This window comes from Choristoneura fumiferana, chromosome 27 (assembly GCF_025370935.1).
Source record: "Choristoneura fumiferana chromosome 27, NRCan_CFum_1, whole genome shotgun sequence".
Taxonomy (NCBI): domain Eukaryota; kingdom Metazoa; phylum Arthropoda; class Insecta; order Lepidoptera; family Tortricidae; genus Choristoneura; species Choristoneura fumiferana.
In genome coordinates this window covers 5,312,694-5,339,202 of record NC_133498.1, presented here as the reverse complement: position 1 = coordinate 5,339,202, position 26,509 = coordinate 5,312,694, and the positions used below count along the sequence as shown (strand labels likewise).

Sequence of the window (26,509 nt, the reverse complement as noted above, 5' to 3'; positions counted from 1 at the left end):
GAACCCGTGTTTTCATCAGTCCTGGGCGCGTGCTGTTCTTTTACTCCACATCAATTTAGAGGCAAAATTACCCAAATACTTATGTGTGTTATCGAGACACGAGGATCTCTACAGCATTTCTTTCCAGCTTTTTTGGAATGTGTTTGGGCTGAGCGTTGATGAGACGATCTGTCAATCGGTTAGATTTTTTTGTATATATAGATTTATAAGAACAAAAAAAAAATTACGTTTGCAAAAGAAATCATAATCAGTGATTTATTTATTTTTCCCAGTCGTTTAACTGGTTTGGCCAATTTTCGAGATTCCAGGGCCACTGCGCTAGTTTAAAAACACAGATGTCATGTAAATCAAATAATTTGCAATTTGTTTGCGATTGGTTTGCAATTATTGTCAGTTTACGCAATCTTTTGTTTTTGTCCTCTTCTTTAACGCCGGCTAGGGCAAGGGGCTAGGGTGTACAATCTTTAACCTGACCAGCAGGGCTATAACGAAATTCGAAGTTCGTATACCGTACCGTTTGTTTCTTGTTCTTAAGAAGAAAAGTCGTCCATGAAATTCTATTTTGTTCAGATGAAGACTACGACATTAAGCTTTTGCCTTAACTATAGGACAATGTGGTTAGCAGTGAATCTACTACATCCATACATACTTCGTATTTTATTTATTTTCTTTTGTACAATACGGAGTTTACATACATACCTACATAATTTATATGTACGGTCAGATGGTGACATCACGGTATAAGAATGTTGTGATTAAAACTTGCTATGGTATGTGCCCTTGAAGAACATTATTTTAATTAGTTCACAAATATCCCATAGATGGCGCTAGCGACAAATTTAGTTAAACGTGCTCCCTCACCGAAAGCATTTGCTTGCAATGTTATTTTGGAATGAAGGCTACAGGCTTTGTTGTCACCAGTTGGCGCCACCATCGAGTAAGCTCCTGAATTGATAACTTTTGATAATACGAGCGTAAAAATAAAGTACTTGTACTCCTCAATTTTATTTTATCGTAATGAGACGGCATTGTGAAGCAGTCCCGTTTTATTTGAAAAAAAAAAAACAAAATTTCCGAAAGTTAAAACCGTCTCAAAGGTTCTGAAATACATTGACCCGACCTTTTTTCTTTGCCCGCGACTTTGCTCGCGCAGAATTAGTATGTAGTTTAAAACTTTGTGATCCTTTTGATCCCACAGGAACCATAGATTATTTTGGATTAAAAAGTAGCCTATATGTTAATCCAGAGTATTTATTACTTGTATGGAAAATTTCATGCAAATCGATTCAGTAGTTTCTGCTTGAAAGAGTAACAAACATCCATATCGAAAATACAAACTGAAACATAGAAAACCATAAAAAGAGACCAGCGCTGGGAATCGAACCCAGGTCCTCAGCATTCCGTGCTACGTGCTATAACGCTACACCAACCGCATTTGTTCGCGCGTTGTTTAAAATTCTTCCTGTGAGGAGGTGATATAGGGGATGAAAGTTTATATGGTCCCAAAGGAAGACCAGCGCCGTTCGCAAGACCGGCAGATTGCTGATTTGGGACCATTTCGTGGCATACATAAAACTATTTTTTTTCTTAATTTTATTTTTTTTATCCATTGTTCTTATGTTTGTCACGAATAAATGTTTCTTTCTTTCTTTCTTTCTTTCTTTCTTTCTTTCTTTCTTTCATATGGAAGATCGTTATTTTCGAAGAGATTAATATATATTTGTTCGCGCGTTTTTTAAGTCTTCCTGTGAGGGGGTGAAATAGGGGATGAAAGTTTATTTGGAAGGTCGTCATTATCGAAGATAGATCGATGAATCTTTATTAAACTTGCCATTTCAGCACGTGAGTAGAGATAAATAGATATTTGTTCGCGCGTTTTTTAAAATTCTTCCTATGCGGGGGTGAAATAGGGGATGAAAGTTTATACGGAAGATCGTATTTTCGAAGATAAATCGATGTTTCTTTATGAAACTTGGCATTTGGGCACGTGATAAGAGATAAATAGATATTTGTTCGCGCGTTTTTAAAAAGTCTTCCTGTGAGGGGGTGAAATAGGGGATGAAAGTTTGTATGGAAGATCGTCATTGTCGAAGATAAATCGATAAGTCATTTTCTGGTGAAGTGGCCTCGACAGGCCTACCAGCTCTTAGGGTCATCTTTAATACTCCCACGGTGGGATCCCGCGCTTAAATTCACTAGACCACGTTCTGGATCGTAGATAAAGAAGGAGCAGAAGCACGTTAAACAGAATCCATTTCTTCTTTTATGGTCTTTTGATTTTTCCCCTGTTTTGTTAAGAATTTTATTACGGCTTCACGGGTCGGTGCTCTAATTTATTCATCATTGCAAAATCGTTTAGTGATTCCGCTGTTGCAGAGAAACAAAAACTTACCAGTTTTAATTTTACTTTTTTATATTGTCAACGAAATAAACTTAGCGGCCAGTATTAAAAAAATAAGTAAAGAGGTTTAAAATTATATCGATACCGAGAATTTATTGAACGTCCCTCGTAGATACAAAGAAAGTTCTCTTAATTTTTACATTTTGTTGCAGCTTTGACAAGATCTAACCTTTGCTAGCAGCATGGAACCACAGCATAATGACATAAAAGTGAGTAGCGATCCATATTTTCTTGTTAATTTTTACATTAGAGGAGTCAAAAGGAAATCTCAAAAAGAGACCTACAAATTTAAAGTTTTTTTTTACCTTTATTTATCATTGAAGGCTAAAAGCAGTGTGGCCTTAGCGGTGACTCTTGTCTACTTATTACGAATAATAACATTAATAACTGATGAAACTTAAGTACTTTTTCCCTCTATTTCCGTTAGCGGCCTGCCCCGGTTCCTGTCACCGCGGTGCAGTCTGAGGCCGACAGTATATGTCATTCAACCACCAAGAGACCTCGTGTTTGGGAACCTCATAGCACTGGACACTCAAGTAACGTAAGTAAAAAAATAAATATGTACTCAAAATGTGTTTATCTTATTATATCTTGAAACAAGAAATTGTGTAAGTAGTTATTTTTATCGGGAATCTCTGCAATATGGCTCTAACGGTTACGACGAAATTTTCAATGTAGGGTTTCGGGGGCGAACGAGTCTGGACATCACATTAAATGTCGGGACAATCCCCACAAGTCCCAGCTATCCCGCAATCCTTCAATATGGGTTTCTGTGACAGGCTACTTCGCGCTAGTATCTTAAGGTCCTTGATAACTTTGATATGTTAATCACGTTTGTGATTGGTTGAATAACTAAATGAATTACTCGCTAGCAACACTGTAACGTCAAACGGACTTCTCGATATTAATTAACGCAATCTACCGAAATTTCACCTGTCAACAAACCTTTATTGATTGACAGACTCCAGACCACGACGCCACCATACTAGACGTGCTGAACGCGGACTGCTGGCGCCTCGTGCTGGACTACGTCCCCGTCGGAGACGTCGTGCGCTCGGAGCGCGTCAGCCGCGCCTGGCAGCAAGTGGTGCGGGACTACCTGGCAGGTAACGACCAGCTGAACGCGGACTGCTGGCGCCTCGTGCTGGACTACGTCCCCGTCGGAGACGTCGTGCGCTCGGAGCGCGTCAGCCGCGCCTGGCAGCAAGTGGTGCGGGACTACCTGGCAGGTAACGACCAGCTGAACGCGGACTGCTGGCGCCTCGTGCTGGACTACGTCCCCGTCGGAGACGTCGTGCGCTCGGAGCGCGTCAGCCGCGCCTGGCAGCAAGTGGTGCGGGACTACCTGGCAGGTAACGACCAGCTGAACGCGGACTGCTGGCGCCTCGTGCTGGACTACGTCCCCGTCAGAGACGTCGTGCGCTCGGAGCGCGTCAGCCGCGCCTGGCAGCAAGTGGTGCGGGACTACCTGGCAGGTAACGACCAGCTGAACGCGGACTGCTGGCGCCTCGTGCTGGACTACGTCCCCGTCAGAGACGTCGTGCGCTCGGAGCGCGTCAGCCGCGCCTGGCAGCAAGTGGTGCGGGACTACCTGGCAGGTAACGACCAGCTGAACGCGGACTGCTGGCGCCTCGTGCTGGACTACGTCCCCGTCAGAGACGTCGTGCGCTCGGAGCGCGTCAGCCGCGCCTGGCAGCAAGTGGTGCGGGACTACCTGGCAGGTAACGACCAGCTGAACGCGGACTGCTGGCGCCTCGTGCTGGACTACGTCCCCGTCAGAGACGTCGTTCGCTCGGAGCGCGTCAGCCGCGCCTGGCAGCAAGTGGTGCGGGACTACCTGGCAGGTAACGACCAGCTGAACGCGGACTGCTGGCGCCTCGTGCTGGACTACGTCCCCGTCGGAGACGTCGTGCGCTCGGAGCGCGTCAGCCGCGCCTGGCAGCAAGTGGTGCGAGACTACCTGGCAGGTAACGACCAGCTGAACGCGGACTGCTGGCGCCTCGTGCTGGACTACGTCCCCGTCAGAGACGTCGTGCGCTCGGAGCGCGTCAGCCGCGCCTGGCAGCAAGTGGTGCGGGACTACCTGGCAGGTAACGACCAGCTGAACGCGGACTGCTGGCGCCTCGTGCTGGACTACGTCCCCGTCGGAGACGTCGTGCGCTCGGAGCGCGTCAGCCGCGCCTGGCAGCAAGTGGTGCGGGACTACCTGGCAGGTAACGACCAGCTGAACGCGGACTGCTGGCGCCTCGTGCTGGACTACGTCCCCGTCAGAGACGTCGTGCGCTCGGAGCGCGTCAGCCGCGCCTGGCAACAAGTGGTGCGGGACTACCTGGCAGGTAACGACCAGCGGAACGCGGACTGCTGGCGCCTCGTGCTGGACTACGTCCCCGTCAGAGACGTCGTGCGCTCGGAGCGCGTCAGCCGCGCCTGGCAACAAGTGGTGCGGGACTACCTGGCAGGTAACGACCAGCTGAACGGACATCTCGTTTACTGATTTACATCAAATTATTAAATTTTTATGCTTTTAGAAGTAATCTTCACTGCTCTGATTAAAATTCGAGACAGCGTAGAAAGAAACGCACATTTTACGTTATCAATGTGCCATGACCTGTGCCCTATTTCACACAAGCTACAAGTTATAGCGGTCAAAGTCAAAGTCAAAGTCAAAGTCAAAATATCTTTATTCAATTTAGGCTATCAAGCACTTATGAATGTCAAAAAAAATCTACCACCGGTACTAACCTCTGCTGAGAAGATTCCGGCAAGAAACTCAACGAGGTATATTTTTTTTAAACAGATTTCAGTTATTTATGATACAAGTGCGGAAAGTAGGCAATTCCCAACGGGCAACGAGTGGCGGAGAACTTGAAACACGAGCCAAGCGAGTGTTTTGAGCCGGCACGAGTTGGGAATTTCCTACTTTCGACACGTATATCATACAACGTTTTACAATGCATTAAGCGAGGAAAAAAATCGAGGCAGTGACTACATCATTTATTTGCCATACTCCTTTTACTACAGTAGCAGGCAGTAGATATACATACCGACATGCACGGCAAACCAAAATCGTTGACGTATACACTTTATTAAACCAACTTTCATAACAGTAATTGACTCAGAAGATTAGAACAGCTGCAGCTACTAATGATAGGTAAAGGAGACTTTGACTAGTTTCAAGTACGAAATTTAAAATAGTGCACCAAAACGTACGATCTATTTGTGGAAAAACCGCGTTACTAGATATCTTAGTAAGTGCTGAGAAGCCAGATGTATTAGCTTGTAGTGAGACTTGGTGTAAGAAAAACGAGATTGATCGAGTTAGGTTATGTGGGTATGAACTGGCGAATAACTACTGCCGCACAAACATCGCGCACGGTGGCACCGCGCTGTTCACACGAGTGGGTATTGTTTATCGCCAGCGAAACGACTTGCAAAGCCTTGCTATTCAGTTGCACTTTGAGATCACTGCCATTGAGATTAGTAATTTGAATTTGATTATTATTGTATTATATCGCACCGGAAATGGTAATTTTGACATGTATTTAAATAATCTGGAACTATTATTGTGTAGGTTAACTGATGAAAATAAGAAGTTTATTTTGGTTGGCGACCAAAATGTTGATTTTCAGTCTGAAAATATCCTAAGACAACGAGTTGAAGAAATATTGCAAAGTTACTCATGCACGAATTGTGTCACGTTTCCAACCCGTGTGACCGCGCACAGCTCGACTTCTATTGACTGTGGGGTGATTCCGAGCGCCTGCGCTCGCGTCACCGTGGCGGCGCCACTTGACACTTTTATAAGTGACCATAATGCGCAGTCATTTATCCTTTCTCTTGATTCACTGCACTGTAGCAAACCTAATAAATATATTGAAAAAAGATTATTTACTGACGAATCATACATAGCATTTTTTACGGACATTGAGAATTATAATTGGAATTTTATTTTTTTGACTTCAATTAGTATCAATGATAAATTTATTAGGTTATTTAACATTTTGACGCATTATATTGACATACATTTTCCCCTTAAAAAAATTTATTCTAAGCAGAAAAATAATGTTCCGTGGATGACTGAAAGCCTCTCAAAACTAATTTTAAGTCATAATGATCTGACGGAGATGAAACGTCAATATCCGGATTGTAAGGTTTTGATAGAAGGTATCAGTCACTATTCGGAATGGATTAAATCTGAAACCTTAACGGCCCGTCAACAGTACATTGAGAGTCGTATACAAAATAGCAGAAACCCGTCAAAGGAGATGTGGCGCGTTGTAAACGAGGAAATATCATCAAAACCGGGGAAACATACCTTTTTACTAAAAGATGAACAGGCCAATGAAATTCCTCCAAACAGAGTACCTGAGCACCTAAACCAACACTTCCTTACGGTAGCATCTAAACACACCCTGCGATGTAACACATGTACTTCTGTAAATTACTTAGTGAATTTCCTACACGATGTTAACATTCCAGACTTTACTCTACCCACAATAACACTCACAGACATAAACCGCGTATTGAGGTCGATGATGAAGACTCGCGAAACTCTTGATGTATACGACATCTCCATTAACACACTCCTGTGTGTCTGGCCGGTCATCTCGGGATTACTGGTTGAGCTCGTCAACAATATGTTTTCGAGTGGAGTTTACCCGGATGTATTGAAAAGCACGCGGGTGTGTCCTGTTTACAAGGGTAAAGGAGACAGATGTTCCGCAGATAGCCATAGACCGATAACCATAGTGCCAAATATCTCAAAAATTATTGAGTCGATTTTATCGGATAGCTTAATGCGCCATCTTGAGACAAATGACCTACTGACTGACAAACAATTTGCCTATAGGAAAAACAGATCTACTACACTAGCTGCGTATAAACTATATGATTGCATTACAACGGCTCTGGACGACAAAAATAAAGTTGCAGGTATATTTTGTGACCTCTCCAAGGCATTTGATGTAATAAATCATCAGTTACTGTTAGAAAAGATCAAACACTATGGAATTAAAAATAAAGCCTTGCAGATATTTAAATCTTTTCTTGAAGACAGAAAACAGACGGTCTCGGTTCAAATTCACGGAAAGAGGGTCAAATCTAGGCCGGGTAATGTTAATATTGGAATCCCACAAGGGTCCGCCTTGGGAAACACTCTTTTTCTGCTCTTTATTAATGATCTCGTTGCCTCTGTTGCTGATGGTCTAGTGGTGTTGTTTGCGGATGACACAACGGTAGTAGTGAGAGCTAGTAGTTATATGCAGCTCGAGGAAAGGATGAGTGACGTGTGCAATCAGCTGAGGGAGTGGTTTGCGGCAAATGGGCTTATTATGAACGTCACAAAGTCCAACGTGGTGCTGTTTAAGACCAGGAACCATGTTGAGACTTCTCATGTTCAAAGTCCACTGCCGCTGTGCAGTACGAGCAGGTTTCTGGGATTTGAAATTGTCGCTGGATTAACATGGAAAGAGCATGTGGACAAGCTTTGTGAAAAATTGTGCAGTATCGTCTTTGCCTTACGAAAACTTAGGCCTCTTATGTCCGGGAAAGCCTTAATCCAAATGTATCATGCTCATTTTCATACACTCTTGTCGTACGGCATCATCTTGTGGGGAAATTCGACAAACTCTGACAGAGTGTTTAAAATCCAGAAGCGAGCTCTGCGCACGATGGCAGGATTAAGGCCTAGGGACTCTTGCAGGGACCAATTTAAGAAATTTGGGATATTGACGCATTATTCGCAGTACGTTTACGATATTATTATGTTTACACGCCAAAATATTAATTCGTTTAAACGTGTCAATATCCCAGGCAGAATAACCCGCCAGACCGGGCGACTGCAAGCAGTGCCGCGGCGGTTGGCGCTGCTTGATAAAAACCCGCGCGTCTTGGGCCTAGGCTTTATGAACGCCTACCCGCGGACATAAAAAATGAATGTTCGGATGAGACATTTGGACGCACACTAAAAAAACTTCTTTTAGACAAGTCATTGTACTCTTTAAAAGAATACAGTGAGATTTTATGTTGACATCATAATATATGCATTTCATTTTTGTTTTTATGTACTTACCTTGTTTTGTACTCTTGTTTTTGTTTTGATATCATTTTTCACAGTTTTGTGAACTGAATTTTAATTTCATATTTAATTTTATTGTATTTTGACATTTTAATTATTTGATTGTTCGTTTGGTTCCTATTGCATAAATTTGACTTAGATTTAAGAATATTCTTGTTTTGCTTTTAATTATTATTATTGAATTTAATTCTAATTTGACATTTTAAATTTATTTATTTTTTATTCTCGCTGACTATTTATTATACTTAATAAGATTTATTTATTTTTGTATACATTTGACGATCCTTTTGTGAATTTCTTGTAATTAACTGACATGTGCTTATAATGTATTTTTTCAAAAGGTAATAAATAAATCTAATCTAATCTAATCTTTGTTTTAGTATCGTGATTTTTTATGATTAATTATTAGCCCTTGTTGCTTGACATTGTCCACACTTATATTGGCTGGTCCTTATGGAGGAGTGCACGCTCCTATAATACTAAATATCAGTGCAACCCGTGAATAAATCCCTGTAATAGTTAAGTAACATCAAGTATATGTATTATGTATCTAATCTACCAGCTCTTAACAAAAAGTTACCGTAAATCTGAGATTTTTTGGCTTTGGAACTGTAAATAAATCAAAACTGGTTCACTAATTCTAATTGAATAGATAAAAGCAAATAAATAAGAATAAGACATACCGGTAGATGTTATAATATCCATGCGTGTATGTAGAAGTAGATTATTCTATCAATTTACGATGTTTATTAACTTAGGTAAGTATGTATATTATAGTTCACGTATTTTGTTCAGCATTGAGTTTGTCACTGACAATATGTGCTTCGTGGAGGACGAAAGAGCGGCGTAAAGTCAGATATAAATTCATCATTTAAACTCTTCATTTTAATTTACTCATCAAAAATTAATTCACCGGACTGAACTCGTGAACATTACTTTGGCTGGGTTTCATGACAGGCGCGAACGGGTAACCATGATTGGTTCGTGCTACGTCGTGCGCGCGCACTGGAAGCTCATTGGTTAACTTTCGAGTGCGCGCGCTTGACGTCGCACGGTCCGAATTGGACTCAAGAATTTATTCCCTTTTTTTTCATAACTTTAGACGGAATTAAAATACGAGTTTACATGAAAAAAAATTAACGTTCTCTTTTCTGTCGCGTTTAATCTGTATTATCTTTGTAAATATTCAGTTGGTTGCATCAAACGTTTTCTTATTTGTTCAAAGCCTAACTATAACGACTCTTTAGACTTATTTTTTTAACAATAGTTTGGACATCATTTGGCAATTTAAAAAGTTACTTTACCGCACAAGTGCTGTAAGTAAAATCCATACAACTTTACTGCACACTTGTGGATGCGTGCAGGAATCACTAATTTTCTATGGATATGTTGACCCACGTCAAGAGGCACTTTCCGAGCACGTGCATTGTAAACAATATTATTAAATGATATGTATACATCACAAGTATTTAACACAACTTTATTTTTAACACAGTAGGTTCGCTATTTGCGGATCAGAATTATTTCCAAATATCCCTGTCCATGATATAATCATTAACTTTATAATACGCCTTTGATATTAATGTCTTCTTGACAATAGATCTGAATTTTGTACCCCTTTCATTTATAATATTTTTTGGAATTTTATTATAAAAACGTATGCAATTTCCCAGAAACGACTTTTTGGTTTTAGCCAGTCTGTAAGATGGGACTTTAAGCTTCCCTGTGTTTCTAGTAGCCTTTGGCTTATCGACGTTAGTGGGAAAATCACATACGTATGTTCTTCCTATCATACATGATTATTTCAAAAACATAAAGCGACGGCAGGGTTAGGATACCTGTTTCCTTAAAAAAAGATCTTAAAGGTTCACGCATCTTCAAATTATAAATTGCTCTAATTGCTCTCTTTTGTAAGATAAAAATTGACTCAATGTCTTCAGCAGATCCCCATAAAATAAGGCCGTACGAAATAATGCTATTAAAGTAAGCAAAATACACCAACCGTGCCGTCGCCACATCGGTTAGCTGCCGTATTTTCCAAACTGCAAAAGCAGCAGAGGTCAATCTACCCGCGATTGCTGTGACGTGAGGTCCCCACTGTAGTTTAGAATCGAGTGTTATTCCTAAAAATACTGTTGATTTTACAAATTCAATAGTTTGACCATTTAACTTTATATTAGAAACTGAATTCGAGTTAGATGAATTTATCAACGAGAATTTAATACATTTAGTTTTCTTAGGATTTAGTAACAAATTATTGGCAGCAAACCGTGCGGATATCACGGACAGGGTTTCATTGGGCTCAATGAAGTCGGTATCTTTTCTACTAACCTTGAACTGTAAAGACGTGTCGTCAGCAAACATAACTATACCCGACTTTTGGCTTACCATAATATAAGTAAGGTCATTTACATAAATAAGATACAGAAATGGGGCAAGAATGGATCCTTGAGGCACTCCCATTTCGACCACAGATCCCTCCGATACCGTTCCGTTAATCGCTACTTTTTGCTTTCTTTCGGTAGTTTGTTTAACAGTATTAATTGAAAAGAGACTACCGCTTGTGAATTGTAACTTGTAGCTTCGTGAAATGGGCCTCTGGTGTAAGCTGCATAACTACTTCTTTCCGTCTCTTTTGCAGGCGTTCATCAATATCGGATCGTGCATTTGTACAACAGGAACAATTTGCAGAGGTCAAAATCAAAATCAAAATGGATTCCGGCTGTGTCAATTGGGAAATACCGTGTCATATACATACATCTTCCGAAAAGAAGATTGTTTAAAAAGATGATACAGAAAATGGGTTCTTATTTTGTGTCATTGTTCGCGGTCCGCGTAGATGAGGAAAAAATAAAATTAATCGCGGAGAACTGCCCAAATATAAAAATATTGAAGATACGGTTATTTATCGCTGAGCCGCGGTCAGAAAATGTTGACCTTGGTATACTGAACAAATGCAAGCAGTTAACGCAGTTGTCGTTATATTTAGTCCACGTAAGCATGAGTTTTCATTCCTTTTGGTAGTTGGCCAAGAAATTCCTTTACCATCCTAAATCCATCCAGTCGTATAAAAAAAAAATAAAAAAAAAAAAAAATTCAGTAGCAGTTAACAGCTTAAAATATTTTTAAAACTATTTTCATCTACCAGTCAATCTCAATGTCTATAATGAGAACTGTGAAAATGGTAAATCACTTACTTGGTTGATTATAAGCGGTATTACCAATGTCTGGGTATTTGGAGAAAATATCTATCTAGATAGACATTGGTACGAGGTATACCTGGAAGGTTAAAAAAAGCGGCCAAATGCGATTCGGCCTTGCGCACCGAGGGTTCTACACAAATTTGAAGGAACCTATGAATGTCCAGTGCCAAGAAAACCCCTCTCCAAAAAAAAGACTGACAAAAATTAAGATTTTCAGACTTTTCTTATCGGTTATGCTATCGCCTTCAAGATTCTAAGACTATTGCAACATTGCAAGTATTATATACCCTACAGGGCTTTAAATACCGTTAAAAAGTGGTAACGTTACCAACTGTCAAACCGATTTAACGTTAAATTATAATTAACGTTAAACGATTTACCGTTACTTCTACAACTTTTTACCGGTAAAAAAATGGTAACGTTATCAGCTATTAATTAAATTAACGTTAATTCAAAAGTATCGTTAACTCATTTTAACGGTATTTATATTACTATATACCGGTAAGCTTGGTAACGTTAAATGGCAAATTATCCTCATTTATCGAGCGAGTATGCACGCGCTAAATTGGCAACACTCGGTAGCATAGCAAAAATTACCGATAGTGTTACTTCGGTATCGTTATAATAATGTGAATTGGGTAACGTTAACAAGCCCTACAACGTAAAGTAAATTTACCAGTAAAAATAACGGTAATTAGGTAACGTTAAATAATGATAAGTTATCAATTAACGTTAAATTTTAATACCGGTACTAGGTATTGTTATGATTTTTACCGTTATTTAACGTTACTTATAGTGTGAATTTGGTAACGTTAACAAGCCCTGATACCCTATAGGTTTTTCATTTACCGCAATTTGTATGTAAACTCCTTTTTTTTAATTACCGTATATTTTGATTGCGTTGACTTTGAAGTTTTATTTATTCACTGCCTCATGGAGTAGCAGACTTGAGTATTTCATATTAATTTCAGCTTGACACTAACACGCGTTCCTGAGAATAGCGGTTTTGACAGATGGACAGACAGCGAACAAACAAAGCGATCATATACAATACAATACAATACAATAACTCTTTATTGCACACCAATACAGTAAACAGTACAGAGAAAACAAGTATATACATAGAGATTTTCTAAGGTAAGCAATAGGCGGCCTTATCGCATATATTTAATAGTTTCAATTTTACGAGCTGTTATTTAGTTTCACCTGTCCCGTTGTCTGTCTGTCTGTCTGTAGTCAATAATTTTGCAAGTTAAATAAGACCAACTAGTAGTAGTAGTCGGATTGACTTGAAATTTGGCATACTTATATAAATTGTGTAACAATACAATAATCTGGTAGTGACATCCTGGTAGCCCGGCCAGGATCGTCAGCGCAGGATGGATCTTCAACGGTTAATGGCATCGGCTTAAAATTTGGTATGAAAAAATATTTTGGGTGACAGCGCAAGTCGAAAAAAAGTACGGTCAGCAAAAAATCTTGTATTAAAAATGTTTTTTTTTTACCAAATACTTATTTTCTTTTGTTTCCTCAAAACCCTAAAAAGGATATTTTAAATATATTTTAAGATATAAGATTTTGTATTCATTTGTCGATATTTTTTTATTATGTACTACCTCGCAAATATGTTATAACAAGTAAATATGTTTATTTACAGCAGGGCGGTGACAGCTCCCTAAATGAAATCGTTACATCCGAATCTCTCGAAGAATTGATAATTCTCAAACATAAACGATTAACCGGAAGTTTCCTCACGAATATGAGAACGAGCTTAAAGACTCTTATTTTTGTTGATTGCGATTCTCTGTCAATCGAAAACATACTGTTCGTCGCAGACCGCTTGAAAGCACTTACACGCCTGGAACTGATCCGCAACGAGATGTGGAATCTGCAAAACGCACACTTACTGCTTGATGGGACGCCAAACTTGGAGCGTTTATGTCTGCAGAACAGAAACTATCTGAGAAGTCCGTGGATAAACCTGGGTCACGAATTACCAACAGCTATTGGTCGCCTCAGTCGGCTGAGGGAGCTCCGCTTGTGGAACAATGAATTCGTGACGGATGAGTGGCTGGCGATCGTGGCGCGCGGCTGCCCGGCGCTGCGCTCCATCGAAGTCTGGTGCCCGCACGTGAGCGCGCACGGGCTGCTGGCGCTCTGCCGGACACGACCAGAGCTCAAGCAGCTGGTGGTGCGTCATCCGACCATGAAGGACCGAGAAATAGAAGCCTGCGTGCGCTCCTGCGAAGGCCTGGAGCTGCTAGACGTGTCGTTTTGTGACCGCCTGACGAGGAATCTGCCTGAGCGCCTCGCGTGGCCGCGGGCGCGACCGCTGCGTCTGCGAATATACAATCTATTGCGAAGAAAATCAGAGGTAATGACGCAGAGTATTCCTACCAGTTATCACAACGTCGTAAGACCATTGGTACTGGTAACAGCTCGAATCTTTTATTATCACTGGTAGCCGTGTGGTGTAGTGGTAACAGAGTGGTGGGAACTGTGTGTGGCAACTACTAAATGTACTTAAAATTTCTGTCATAGGCATAGGCACATCGAAAAATGCTGCCCATGGGTTTAAATAATAGGACCAAATTTTTTTTTTACAGGTAAAATACGATGGCATCACTATGCTTTGGAACAAACCTCGCAGTACTAGCGACTGGCCTGATTGTATGTTCATATAAAACAAATACATAATGTAAATATAATTAAATAAAATAAAAGCCTCTTACAGTTAAAAATATTTTTGCATTGGTTTGTTAGATCAATTTCCTAGAATCGTTATTTCCTAGTAGCAAAATTTCCGTTCGCATTTTTTCCCAAATGCTTTTGACATTGGAAATGTCTTTTCTTTCGCTCCAGTTTAGGTACGCTCCGATTTCACGAAAAAGTACGATCCTTTCCTTTTATATCTCTTAGAGTTGTGAAGATATGATATTCAAAAACCGCTTATTTACGGGAGTTGTAAGGTGCAAAAATAATTATTCGAGAAAATCAAAAACGAAAAAGGTAATGGCCGAAATAGTGAAAAAAAAAAAAACAGAATTTTTGATTTTGGCGCTCGATATTTTGGAAACCAAGAATGATATCAAAAATTTGAGAAAAATTTCTCTGGAAAATTTAGTCAGCTACAATTTGAGCCTAAAACAAAGACGATCGGGTGAAGGGTTTGCCCTGTAGCCTAACCTTTTTTTTAAAAAAAAAAGTCAGAACGACAATATATTTAGGGTTCCGGAGCCAAAATGGCAAAAACGGAACCCTTGTAGTTTAGCCATGTCTGTCTGTCTGTCTGTCTGTCTGTCTGTCCGTCCGCGGCTTTGCTCAGGGACTATCAATGCTAGAAAGCTGTAATTTTGCACGGTTATATAAATAAACTATGCCGACAAAATGGTACAATTAAAAATTAAAAAAAAAATTTTTAGGGTACCTATAGACGTAAAGTGGTGGTGTTTTTTTTTTCTCATTCTACCCTATAGTGTGGGGTATCATTGGATAGGTATTTTAAAACCATAAGGGGTTTGCTAAGACAATTTTTCGATTCAGTGATGTGTTTGCGAAATATTCAAAGTGCAAATTTTCATTAAAATCGAGCGTCCTCCCCCCTCTTAAATCTAAACAGGTGGGTGGAAAAATTTGAAATAATTCAGGATGGTAGTTAGTATATCAAACTTTCAAGGAAAACTATAACGGTTAAGTTTGCTTGTGAATTATTAGTAGTTTAAGAGTAAATAGCAGCCCAAGGTATAAAATATACCTACCTAAACTATAGAAGATTCCGTATAAAATATTACTTAATTTTTTCGTAATGGCTACGGAACCCCACCTATTTCGGGCGTGTCCGACACTCAGTTAGGAATTTACTGGTAGATACAGAAAAGCGAAATATGTCAGTATTTTTTTTTCCGTAAGTGCTTGGCAGACGCTCTCAAAGGTGACCACCAGGACCCCTAAATATGAATTAACGTTTGTGTTGCTCTGAAGATGAGCTCTGGTTGAGTTCGAAACGCGTCAGTGTCATTTGGTGGTGATACTTTTAGTTGGGTTTGTATGATTTTCGTGTGTTCTTACAGAGTGAAGGTTTGCATCTACTCGTACGTAGCATCATAAAGGTCGCGGGTGAGCAAAGTAGGTACCTAATTTTTTTATTTACTTGTGCTACTTGGAGACTGAAGTCGACTGAGAACAGCGATAAGAGAACCCGACACGGTTCCAGCTTGACAAAATGTAGGTCTTTTATGTAGTGTAACAAAAAAAAACAAATTTATTTATTTACAAACAATATTCAAACATATTTATTGACATTATTGATTATAATTAATATTGCAGACGTCCATACCAAAAAACTACAATATTGTAAGTAAGTACTTAATACTTATAATTATTATTTACAATTTATCTTAATATGACTTTGCAACACCTTATTTTAATGTCGCCAAAAAGGCAAAAAAGTAGGTAATCTTAGGAACTACCCCCGATCATTTTAATTTTAACTAATTTGGTTTTTACAATAAACAGTTTTTATTTTTTTACTTGTTGCAGTGGACAGATCATGTGTGAAAAGGCCCTAATATTCCGTCCTATCCGTCTGTATTCTGTTTATCTGTCTATGTGTCACAGACATACCTGAAAAATATAGGCTAGGTACAGAGGCCGCATTGCCTAAAGTGGGTGATAGACGTACGAGAGCAGTAGTAATATAAAAAAGAATCGTGAGAAGATAGAAAACTTCGCCAACACTGCTGACTCCGGGAGAAGTTCACGACAGACAATCAAGGTAAGAGAGTATCCTCTTATGGAGGATGCGTTGTATACGTGGCTTCTTCAAGAACGAGCCTGTAATATGCCTCTTACAGGGGATATTATTCGGCAAAAAACTAACTTTTTATGAGAAAATATATAAGAATGCCAACTTCACAGCAAGCGAAGGGTGGTTCAAAAATTTAAACCAAGACTCGGAATACGTTTGCTAACTGTGACTGGAGAAAAACTATCTAGTGGCACTGCAGCCGTCGCTGCATTTGTCGAGAAGTTTAAAAAAAAAGTAAACGACCTTAGTTTAATTCCAGATCAAGTTTATAACGCTGACGAAAGTGGCCTGTTTTGGAGAGTTTTACCTAACAAAACTTATGTTTACAGAAAGGAGTCAGAGGCTCCAGGCAGGAAAGTGTCAAAAGACGGTCACTATTATGCCCTGTGCAAATGCTAGTGGCACTCATAAGCTAAAGCTACTGTTAATTGTAAAAGCGAAGAATCCTAGAGCGTTCAAAAATGTTAATCTCCCACTTGTATATAAGAATCAAAACAAGGTATGGGTAACAAGAGTTATTCATTGACTGGTTTCACAATAATTTTGTGTCTGAGGTACGTAGACTTTTGAAAAGCAAGAATCTCCCACGTAAAGCTCTGATGTTGTTGAATAATGCACCTGGCCGTGGACCAAATGATGTCTTATCTAGGGATGGTAGCATTCAAACTCTTTTTATGCCACCTAATTGCACACCATTACTTCAACCTAGGGACCAGAATGTAATACAGATGATAAAATGTAACTACAAAAAGAAGAAACTGTTGATGAATGCTGTTATCCGGGATGCGGTCTTTAACGTAACTGAAGCGTGGAACAGCGTTCCTCAAAAATCAAGTCAATCATCGTGGAAAAAGTTATGGCCTTCGCTGAACCAAAATCCCGAAGAAGAAGAGTGGAATTCAGAGGCTGCCTCTTGCAGAACTCAAGCAAATGTTGTTCCAAAATAATGAGACAGAGTTGACTGAACAAGACATTGACGAATGGTTTGCAGAAAACTCGGATTATCAACCTGTAGTGACCGATGAAGAAATAATAAATGACGCTACTTCTAGCTCTGAACAAGATGATTTGGAAATTACCTCCTTAGTCCCAGGAAAATCTCGGTGAAGACTGAAGATGCCCTAAAATCAATAGATGTCAGTATCCGTTGGGGAAAATGACGCTATTGACGACACTTTACTAATTTTGAGGAAATGAAGAGAAAATATGATAAAAAATAAATACTTTGGCAAGAAATAAGCGAAAATTGACTATTTTTTTGTCAAAGCGTCATCTTCCTCTACCGCAACTGAAAACGTTTTAAATGTTGAACATGAATAAGAGACAATGTTTTGTCAGTATGTACCTACATAGGTACATACATATTGATTAACAAAACAATTTCGCCACTTTTAAATAAAAATACCTAACCATATAATATAGTCTTTTATTGTGGATCTGTAGTAGGTCTCCCGCTTACTTCCGATAATCCGTTAATCCGCCAGTTCCGATAATCCGGCATCGGCGAAAAGATATGGGTGCCGGATTACCGAGCGCCTACTGTAGTTCAGTATTTATATTTTTTGCGGTCGCCTGCTCTGTCCTCCTGAAGCCCACCATATAAATATTTTGAAAAAAATTGACAAAGCAATTAGAATCTAATTGTTACGAGAATAAAGTCAAACTTCCGTCAAACTGCCATGGTGTAAAACAATAGAAAAACAAAAGAATTTTTACTTTGTTACATTGTCATAGATTCTTAATTCCCTTGAACTTATTGTGTACATTCTATTGCACATTGGGCCGCTCGGTTTACCGGTCTAAACGTGAAGCGGTAGCAGACAGACAGGCAAGGCAGAGTTACTTTGGTATTTAAAATAGTAGATATGGTTTTTTATTGAACACTGTTTACACAAACTACTCAAAGTCAAACCATTTGGAGTCCTCTAACGAAGAGGAAAAATTATAAGTCCTGACTTTGTTAGATCGCTTTCCCAAACGCATTTTTGTAAACAGACAAATTTCGCATTTTAGTATCGCTTCGGGGTGTGTGGAGGCCTGTCACGGAGAATCTTGATGCCCTCGTATTGTGCCTGGAGACCAAACAAAGCCAACATTAGGCGAAGCCGATATGTTTTTACATTACAAGCTTTTATTTAAATTAACGTAACGTATGTCTGTATGTATGTGCATTGTGCGGGTCAAATCTTTCAAGTTACATTATTTTTTAATCATTAAATGAATGATATTAACGTTCATATTTGCTTATGATATTATGCGTAAAATCAATTAATCATCAGTTTGTAATTATCTTGATAATTATCAGAAACGTACAAATTGATAAATAACAATGATAATAACTTTAAAATATAATACTGTATAAAACTGCTGATGTTCTATCTGTATATTTTTTAAGCTCTATATTTTAAATCTTTCCCTTAAAATACATACCTACTGTCTAACAATCAGAAACAACGTTTAGTCGACGAAAAAACAAGTCCAAACACAAAATAATTAAAACTCTTTATGTGAAAACGGCTTATGCGAAACGACTACAAATAGCACAATCGGCGAAACTATACAATCTCATAAATAACCATATAAATATTTACCCCTGTACATGCTATGAAGTCAAAACTATGTTACTGGATTGGTTAAAAACAAAAACTTCTTATGACATAGAATACTTAATTACTGTGAAAAAACACAACATATAACTAACGTCCACTTGCAGGCTTTTTAATTTAGGTTTAAGTGGTCTTAAGTCCTGTCAGATCCATACAAGAACAGTCAGTTTAAGCCTTAAATCGAGATTTAAAAAAGCCTACAAGGCGTCCTTAGCCACTCAACTCACATGCACTCATCATGTTGACAAAATTGTTCGTGTAAATTCAACTCTTTCTAATCTATCAACATAAACCATTATGTTATTGAACTCCTACTCTTATAATAAGTTAAGTAAATATAAATATCAATTTCCTTAAAGTAGGTACCTGTAGGTACACCTAAAATTATACAGTTTACTATGTTGAGGAGCGGTGTCTCTTAAAAAACAAGGATATTAATGCTTAAAAAGACGCACTTACTCATATTTTGTATAATGAATAAACTATTTTTAATATTTTATTTTTTATATACCTGCATCTAATATTATGTAGTTTATAGTATAGTGCATCCTAACGCGGGTAATCTTATCTTGATAATTATTAAGATAATTTATCGTTCGTAAGATGATTATCTGGATATTAATTATCCCGTGCAACACTGGTAAGGTATCAGCTCCAGTAAGTTAACTTACTTTCTTTTCCGCTCGATTCCCGAAGAGCCTGAGGCGCAGAGGTCGTGGGCGAGGCCACGCGAGGTGCCCCGTCAGAGTCCGCGTCACGCTGTAGCACCACGACAGGTCCAAGAACTCCAGGTCCGCACAGAAGTTCACGCTCGCCTGAACGTCCATGTCAGTCACTGGGATGCGACACACTGACAGCTCCGTCAGTTCCGGTCGCGCCCGACACAACGCGACCACACTGCGCCCTCCTACGTACAGACAGAATCCGATGTCCACTACTCGCAAGGCCGGACAACCGCGACCGACCGCCTCTATCCACTCCCCTGTCACACAGGAGTCGTGATTCAAGTAGAGCTCCCTCAAAGAACTGAGCCGGCACAGAGCTGGCAGCAAAGCGCTCAAGTTAATCCTATTATAGCCATAGAAATTAGTCAGTGACAGATATTCTAAATGCGGCATCTTGTAAAGCAATAAGTGTGCGTTTTGTAGAATTTCGTCTGTCAGAGAGTTCAGCTCTAAACGTTTGAGCCCGGTCAGGCGGTGGAGGGCCAGTTGGAGGAAATTGATTCGCACACAGTTGCTGTCTTCGAGGATGAGGGTCTTCAAGTTCGATCTCAAGCTCACCAGGAAGAACCCGGTCACCAAGCGGGCTCCTATGATGGCGAGTTCTTCTAGGTAATCGCTTGTAATTGCACCGAGCAAAACAGCGTCTTCCAACTGCAATAAAAAAAATCACGTTAAAAAAGTACAAGCTTGTATTTAAAAACACTTTTTAATCACACTTGCTCGTAAACAGTGTCGTAACATGCAGGCTACTTTGGTTGCAACCCCCCAAATAAAACCCTCGACCTTAATGTGTTTTTCATGAAACCCGTGGTCGGTAAATGAGTCATTGCCTGTAGGTACTAATTTTCATGTCATGAAGCCCAAGGTCGGTCGCATGAATTTGTTACTGCATGGTGTGCTGCTGCCCCGTGCGCGCGCTGCACACGCACGCCATGCACATGCTGCGGGGGGAGGGCGGCGGGGAGCTGGCGCTGCCAAGAGCGCAATCAGCGGTATCGGCAATTTATGAAAAAATATTAGTTTTTCTTTTACAAATATACAATTTTACTCGCAAATGTGATGAAAAACATTGTATGTCGCACGGGTGGTATTACAATACAAATATTCTTTATTGATCACCAAAAGCAGTACAGAGACATTACAAAAATAAAAAAATATTAGTAGTTTAAGAGTAAATAGCAGCCAAGGGGATAAAATATACCTAAACTTGGAAGATTCCGTATGAAATACGATATGCTTAGAAAAATGTTACTTAATTTTTTCGTAATGGCTACGGAACTCTATTTTAAGCGTGTCCAACACTCTTTTGGCCGGTTTTTCCTTTTGAGGTACGGAACCCTAACACGAACTAACGGAAGAGTAACATACCTGGGTTGCATGTAGCACGAGCCTCCTCAAGTTGCTGCACTTCCTGATGTATGTGAAGTTCTTAATGGGTTCGTCTAACTGGCCGGGAACATATATACAAAATTATAGTTAATTATAGTTGTTTCTGTGACAGTTAAAACCCTGTCTAAATCTAGAAGAAAAGTCGTGCAAGTTGCATTAAGGTGCAAAACCTGTAGCTAACTTGTGGAGCCATATTGTGCAACACAGTAACAATGTGTAACTTTTTTTATTTGTTATAATTTAACAAATTAAAAGTTAGTCGAATTTTAATTTAATAAATATTTTAAGTTTCCTAATTTTATCGTGTTGCATAATTTCGCTCCACAGAAGTTAATTATGGTGTCGATTCACCTTAAGGACTTGTAATGGGGGCCTACCATGATCTTTTCATAAACGATCCAAACGCAGAGCAGTTCAATTCAGGCACCTAAACTGAATCGTCGAAATTGGTACCACGACGTTTATTTCTCAGAGCTGAGTCTCAATGAAAGGGATGCCGTTATATGCAAACCAAATATTGTATACTAAAACCTCTTTATTTTGGAAAACCATAACTCTATGTGAACTCTATGTCATTCCGCGCGTTCTTAACAACCGTTGTGTTGATTACAAATCAAATGTTTACGCTGTCACTAATCCACGAGTCTCTTTTCCAAAGAGTATAAGTACCTTTATAGAAACTCTTTTCTCACTGAAAAAATAATTTTATCAATGAGGAGTTAAGAAGCACAATGTCGTGAGTACCTATGAAAAGTTATAAAACTTGAATAAAAGTTTGAAAGTTCTTGAAATTTAAAAATATTCCAAGTAAAACACTTATAATTCCAAAAGAATTGACAGAATGAGTAACTTATACTGAATCTTTAAATTTGACACTGAAGCGATTCAATTCCCCCCACTCAAGTTAAGCGTCATGGTACGAAAATCGCTTGAAGTGAGTGAATGAAAATGTATCGCTGTCGCTAAACCGTGCTTGAACTGAATCGCAAAAGTAACGTCGTGGTAGGAAATAGCGATGCAGTTCAGTTTAGAGCCTAAACTGAATTGTATTTTAAAGCGTAGAAAAATACAGCGTAAGTTTTAATTTGAGTAGAAATAAGTTACCTTGAACCTGAATCATGTGAACTTGAACCTGGAACCATTCATTAATTAAAAAAACACCGTTACTTTCCTTGGGCTGCATCTTGTAAATCTTGTAATCTTAGCCCTAATATTCCAAAGTGAAGCGCCCGGGGCCTTCGATAGGTTGAAAATGGCTTTTGCTGTTTACGTAAAAATGTGATGAAAATTAGTTTTAATGAAAATGTTTGTCTTACCTTTGCTGTCAGACTTTTTAAATCCGGACAATTCAGTGCAATGGCCTCCAACTTTTCTTGATTTATACGTGCCGTGACCGATACAATAAATGGAGCCCATTTTTCAACAACATTTATGAAATACTCGTGTCTATGAAGTTCTATCACATGGCAATTGGCATATAAAGAGCGTCGCAAGAAAAAATTGTCATCGTTATATAAATTTACTAGTCGATGGATACCTGGGAAAGAGAAGAAAAATAATTGCTTCTAGGTAAAAAACAGTAAACAGTAGGAACGTTCCGTTCCAAACTTGACGATTCAAATTAAAATCCTAGTTTTTAACAAGCTTTTTCATAATTTTGGTCTGGCGTATGTTGAGCACCGGCATTATTACCTACCTTTGTTTGTGGTGGAATTAAAACTGATTTTAAAACTTTATTTATGTAAATTCCTAAGTGAAATTAAATTACCAGTGACGGGTGCCACGCGGCTGGATACCAAGTAGAAATATTAGGATGGATACGTCACGATCTCTCGATGCTAAATTAAACTATTGAAAAAAATATATACTCCCTTTATTTATAAAATAGACGACATTTTACAAAAAATATAACACATAAAATAATATTTATTCAGAAGAGACCCAAGTTTTCATACGGTCAGGTACCTACAGTGTAGTATGCCATTATGTGTAGGGCCTACACAACGCAAATGGCATACTTCACTGAAAATATTGCAACCGGACTTTTAACACCAAGTTTGGCTTTGCTAGTCACGCTCGCGGCCATGCAAGAGCCTGGGGTTAGTCTGGACTCATCTTGACAGGGTGACGCCGTCAAAGGATACGTCTGGGATGAGATCCATCATCATCACCTGCCAGGTAGTCCCGCACCACTTGCTGCCAGGCGCGGCTGACGCGCTCCGAGCGCACGACGTCTCTGACGGGGACGTAGTCCAGCACGAGGCGCCAGCAGTCCGCGTTCAGCTGGTCGTTACCTGCCAGGTAGTCCCGCACCACTTGCTGCCAGGCGCGGCTGACGCGCTCCGAGCGCACGACGTCTCTGACGGGGACGTAGTCCAGCACGAGGCGCCAGCAGTCCGCGTTCAGCTGGTCGTTACCTGCCAGGTAGTCCCGCACCACTTGCTGCCAGGCGCGGCTGACGCGCTCCGAGCGCACGACGTCTCTGACGGGGACGTAGTCCAGCACGAGGCGCCAGCAGTCCGCGTTCAGCTGGTCGTTACCTGCCAGGTAGTCCCGCACCACTTGCTGCCAGGCGCGGCTGACGCGCTCCGAGCGCACGACGTCTCTGACGGGGACGTAGTCCAGCACGAGGCGCCAGCAGTCCGCGTTCAGCTGGTCGTTACCTGCCAGGTAGTCCCGCACCACTTGCTGCCAGGCGCGGCTGACGCGCTCCGAGCGCACGACGTCTCTGACGGGGACGTAGTCCAGCACGAGGCGCCAGCAGTCCGCGTTCAGCTGGTCGTTACCTGCCAGGTAGTCCCGCACCACTTGCTGCCAGGCGCGGCTGACGCGCTCCGAGCGCACGACGTCTCTGACGGGGACGTAGTCCAGCACGAGGCGCCAGCAGTCCGCGTTCAGCTGGTCGTTACCTGCCAGGTAGTCCCGCACCACTTGCTGCCAGGCGCGGCTGACGCGCTCCGAGCGCACGACGTCTCTGACGGGGACGTAGTCCAGCACGAGGCGCCAGCAGTCCGCGTTCAGCTGGTCGTTACCTGCCAGGTAGTCCCGCACCACTTGCTGCCAGGCGCGGCTGACGCGCTCCGAGCGAACGACGTCTCTGACGGGGACGTAGTCCAGCACGAGGCGCCAGCAGTCCGCGTTCAGCTGGTCGTTACCTGCCAGGTAGTCCCGCACCACTTGCTGCCAGGCGCGGCTGACGCGCTCCGAGCGCACGACGTCTCTGACGGGGACGTAGTCCAGCACGAGGCGCCAGCAGTCCGCGTTCAGCTGGTCGTTACCTGCCAGGTAGTCCCGCACCACTTGCTGCCAGGCGCGGCTGACGCGCTCCGAGCGCACGACGTCTCTGACGGGGACGTAGTCCAGCACGAGGCGCCAGCAGTCCGCGTTCAGCTGGTCGTTACCTGCCAGGTAGTCCCGCACCACTTGCTGCCAGGCGCGGCTGACGCGCTCCGAGCGCACGACGTCTCTGACGGGACGTAGTCCAGCACGAGGCGCCAGCAGTCCGCGTTCAGCTGGTCGTTACCTGCCAGGTAGTCCCGCACCACTTGCTGCCAGGCGCGGCTGACGCGCTCCGAGCGAACGACGTCTCTGACGGGGACGTAGTCCAGCACGAGGCGCCAGCAGTCCGCGTTCAGCTGGTCGTTACCTGCCAGGTAGTCCCGCACCACTTGCTGCCAGGCGCGGCTGACGCGCTCCGAGCGCACGACGTCTCTGACGGGGACGTAGTCCAGCACGAGGCGCCAGCAGTCCGCGTTCAGCACGTCTAGTATGGTGTACCCCTGAAACTGGAGACGGTCGGTTGAGCGAGGTCTCCTTAAGAGGTAGGTTCCAACTGGTAGAGCCTTGACATTTGACCATGACGTACCTATAAAAGTATAGGTATATCAGTTCTGTAGTCTTTGATAAAGTACCTTTTTACAAAAGAAACTTCCTCCGCTTGAGACTTCTGTACTATGTTGTACACTATGACGACGTTTCTTTTTGAGAACCGGACTTCCATTTTGACCCTCAGGTGGCGCCGCAGTGTGTGAAGGTGGCTAATAAAAATAGAAAAAGACCAAGTAACAAAACTTGAAAAACTGACCGAGTTTCAAAGTTCAATATCTCAAAAACGGCAGAACCGATTTCTATCAAACATTAACTAAAAATCACTCCAAAGAAACTCGGTTATACGTTAAAAAAACCACATCGAAATCGGTCCATCCGTTTGAGAGCTATGGCACAGACACCCCTCTTTTTGCGCTGGGGCTTAAAAATATGTAACTGAGATGAAACAATAGAAAATAGAACTGAAACATTCATGAGAATTAAGAACAAAAGGACCCCATAGCAATCAAGTGACACCAACTTGTTTGTTAGTTTGTTAATACTCTTTATTGTCCAAAAACCGGCCAAGAGCGTGTTGGACACTCCCAAAATAGGGTTCCGTAGCCACTACGAAAAAATTAAGTAATATTTTTCTAAGGATTTCGTATTTTATACGGAATCTTCCAAGTTTAGGTATATTTTATACCTTAGGCTGCTATTGCCTCAAGCAAACAAAAATAATTCTCAAGCAAACTTAATCGTTATAGTTTTCTTTGTACCTAAGTTTGATATACTTACTACCATCTCGACTACTACTCTACTTACTACGCTCGATTTTAATGAAAATTTGCACTACTTATAAAGTTGAATATTTCGCAAACAAATCACTGAATCGAAAAATCTACTTAGCAACCCCCTAATAGTTTTAAAAGACCTGTCCAACAATACCCCAAAGTATAGGGTTAAATGAGAAAAAAAATCACCCCCACTTTACGTCAAAAAAATTTCGGCAGTTTACATATACACCGTGTTTTTATGATATCCGTTAACTTCGGCAGACGGCTCAGTTCATTGATATGAACTACCTGATAGTTCAGTTTTTCGTCAAGTTGAAGAAAAAAAATGTTTTTCTTCCAAAAAAAAAGTTTTTTTCATGCGTTAACTTCACAGTCATTGCTAATAGTTAACTTGTAAAATAAATAAACTTGACAAGTGACACTGACGTGACATCAAACAAATCGATCAACATGGTGTAACTTTCTTTAAATATATGTAAATTAAAAACGGATTAGTGATGAACTTTGAAAAACGTCATAAATTAAGAACCATTACGCTAATAATTAATTATCTTAACTCTTGATTATCTCTTAAACAGTAAAAGTTAGACCTCTAGGTGTCTTAGAGAAATTAACTTCATTTGACCTGTAGGTGGTCCCCTTAAAGTTAACGGATTTCTTGAGGTATCCCATCTTAGGCCTCTAGGTTGGCAACGCAT

General features: G+C 40.8%; 2 protein-coding genes across 2 annotated transcripts; one reads left to right on the top strand and one right to left on the bottom strand.

Annotated features, from left to right (window-relative positions):
• Window positions 1-264: 264 nt before the first annotated feature.
• On the top strand, window positions 265-17,904 carry LOC141443240 (uncharacterized). The gene is made up of 7 exons (XM_074108449.1): window positions 265-499; window positions 2,554-2,610; window positions 2,829-2,942; window positions 3,363-4,860; window positions 11,119-11,471; window positions 13,338-14,054; window positions 14,287-17,904. The coding sequence occupies exons 2-7, from the start codon at window positions 2,584-2,586 to the stop codon at window positions 14,362-14,364; spliced, it is 2,787 nt and encodes a 928-aa protein (XP_073964550.1). The 5' UTR covers window positions 265-499; window positions 2,554-2,583; the 3' UTR covers window positions 14,365-17,904.
• Window positions 17,905-18,233: 329 nt separating this feature from the next.
• LOC141443239 (uncharacterized) lies at window positions 18,234-25,207 on the bottom strand. Its single transcript, XM_074108448.1, has 7 exons — window positions 25,119-25,207; window positions 24,854-25,020; window positions 23,379-24,719; window positions 22,524-22,744; window positions 21,187-21,264; window positions 19,765-20,469; window positions 18,234-18,559 (listed from the first exon to the last, which is right to left on the bottom strand). Exons 1-7 carry the CDS (start codon window positions 25,205-25,207, stop codon window positions 18,497-18,499), a joined length of 2,664 nt encoding a protein of 887 aa, XP_073964549.1. The 3' UTR covers window positions 18,234-18,496.
• Window positions 25,208-26,509: the final 1,302 nt, after the last annotated feature.

Coding starts and splice junctions, on each gene's coding strand:
- LOC141443239 (XM_074108448.1), bottom strand. CDS start 25,207: ATGGAAGTCCGGTTCTCAAAAAGAAACGTCGTCATAGTGTACAACATA. Junction 21,265..22,523: donor TAAAAAGTCTGACAGCAAAG/GTAAGACAAACA, acceptor GTTCCCGGCCAG/TTAGACGAACCCATTAAGAA. Junction 18,560..19,764: donor GGAATCGAGCGGAAAAGAAA/GTAAGTTAACTT, acceptor TTTGGTCTCCAG/GCACAATACGAGGGCATCAA.
- LOC141443240 (XM_074108449.1), top strand. CDS start 2,584: ATGGAACCACAGCATAATGACATAAAA. Junction 2,611..2,828: donor CACAGCATAATGACATAAAA/GTGAGTAGCGAT, acceptor TATTTCCGTTAG/CGGCCTGCCCCGGTTCCTGT. Junction 4,861..11,118: donor GGTGCGGGACTACCTGGCAG/GTAACGACCAGC, acceptor TCTCTTTTGCAG/GCGTTCATCAATATCGGATC.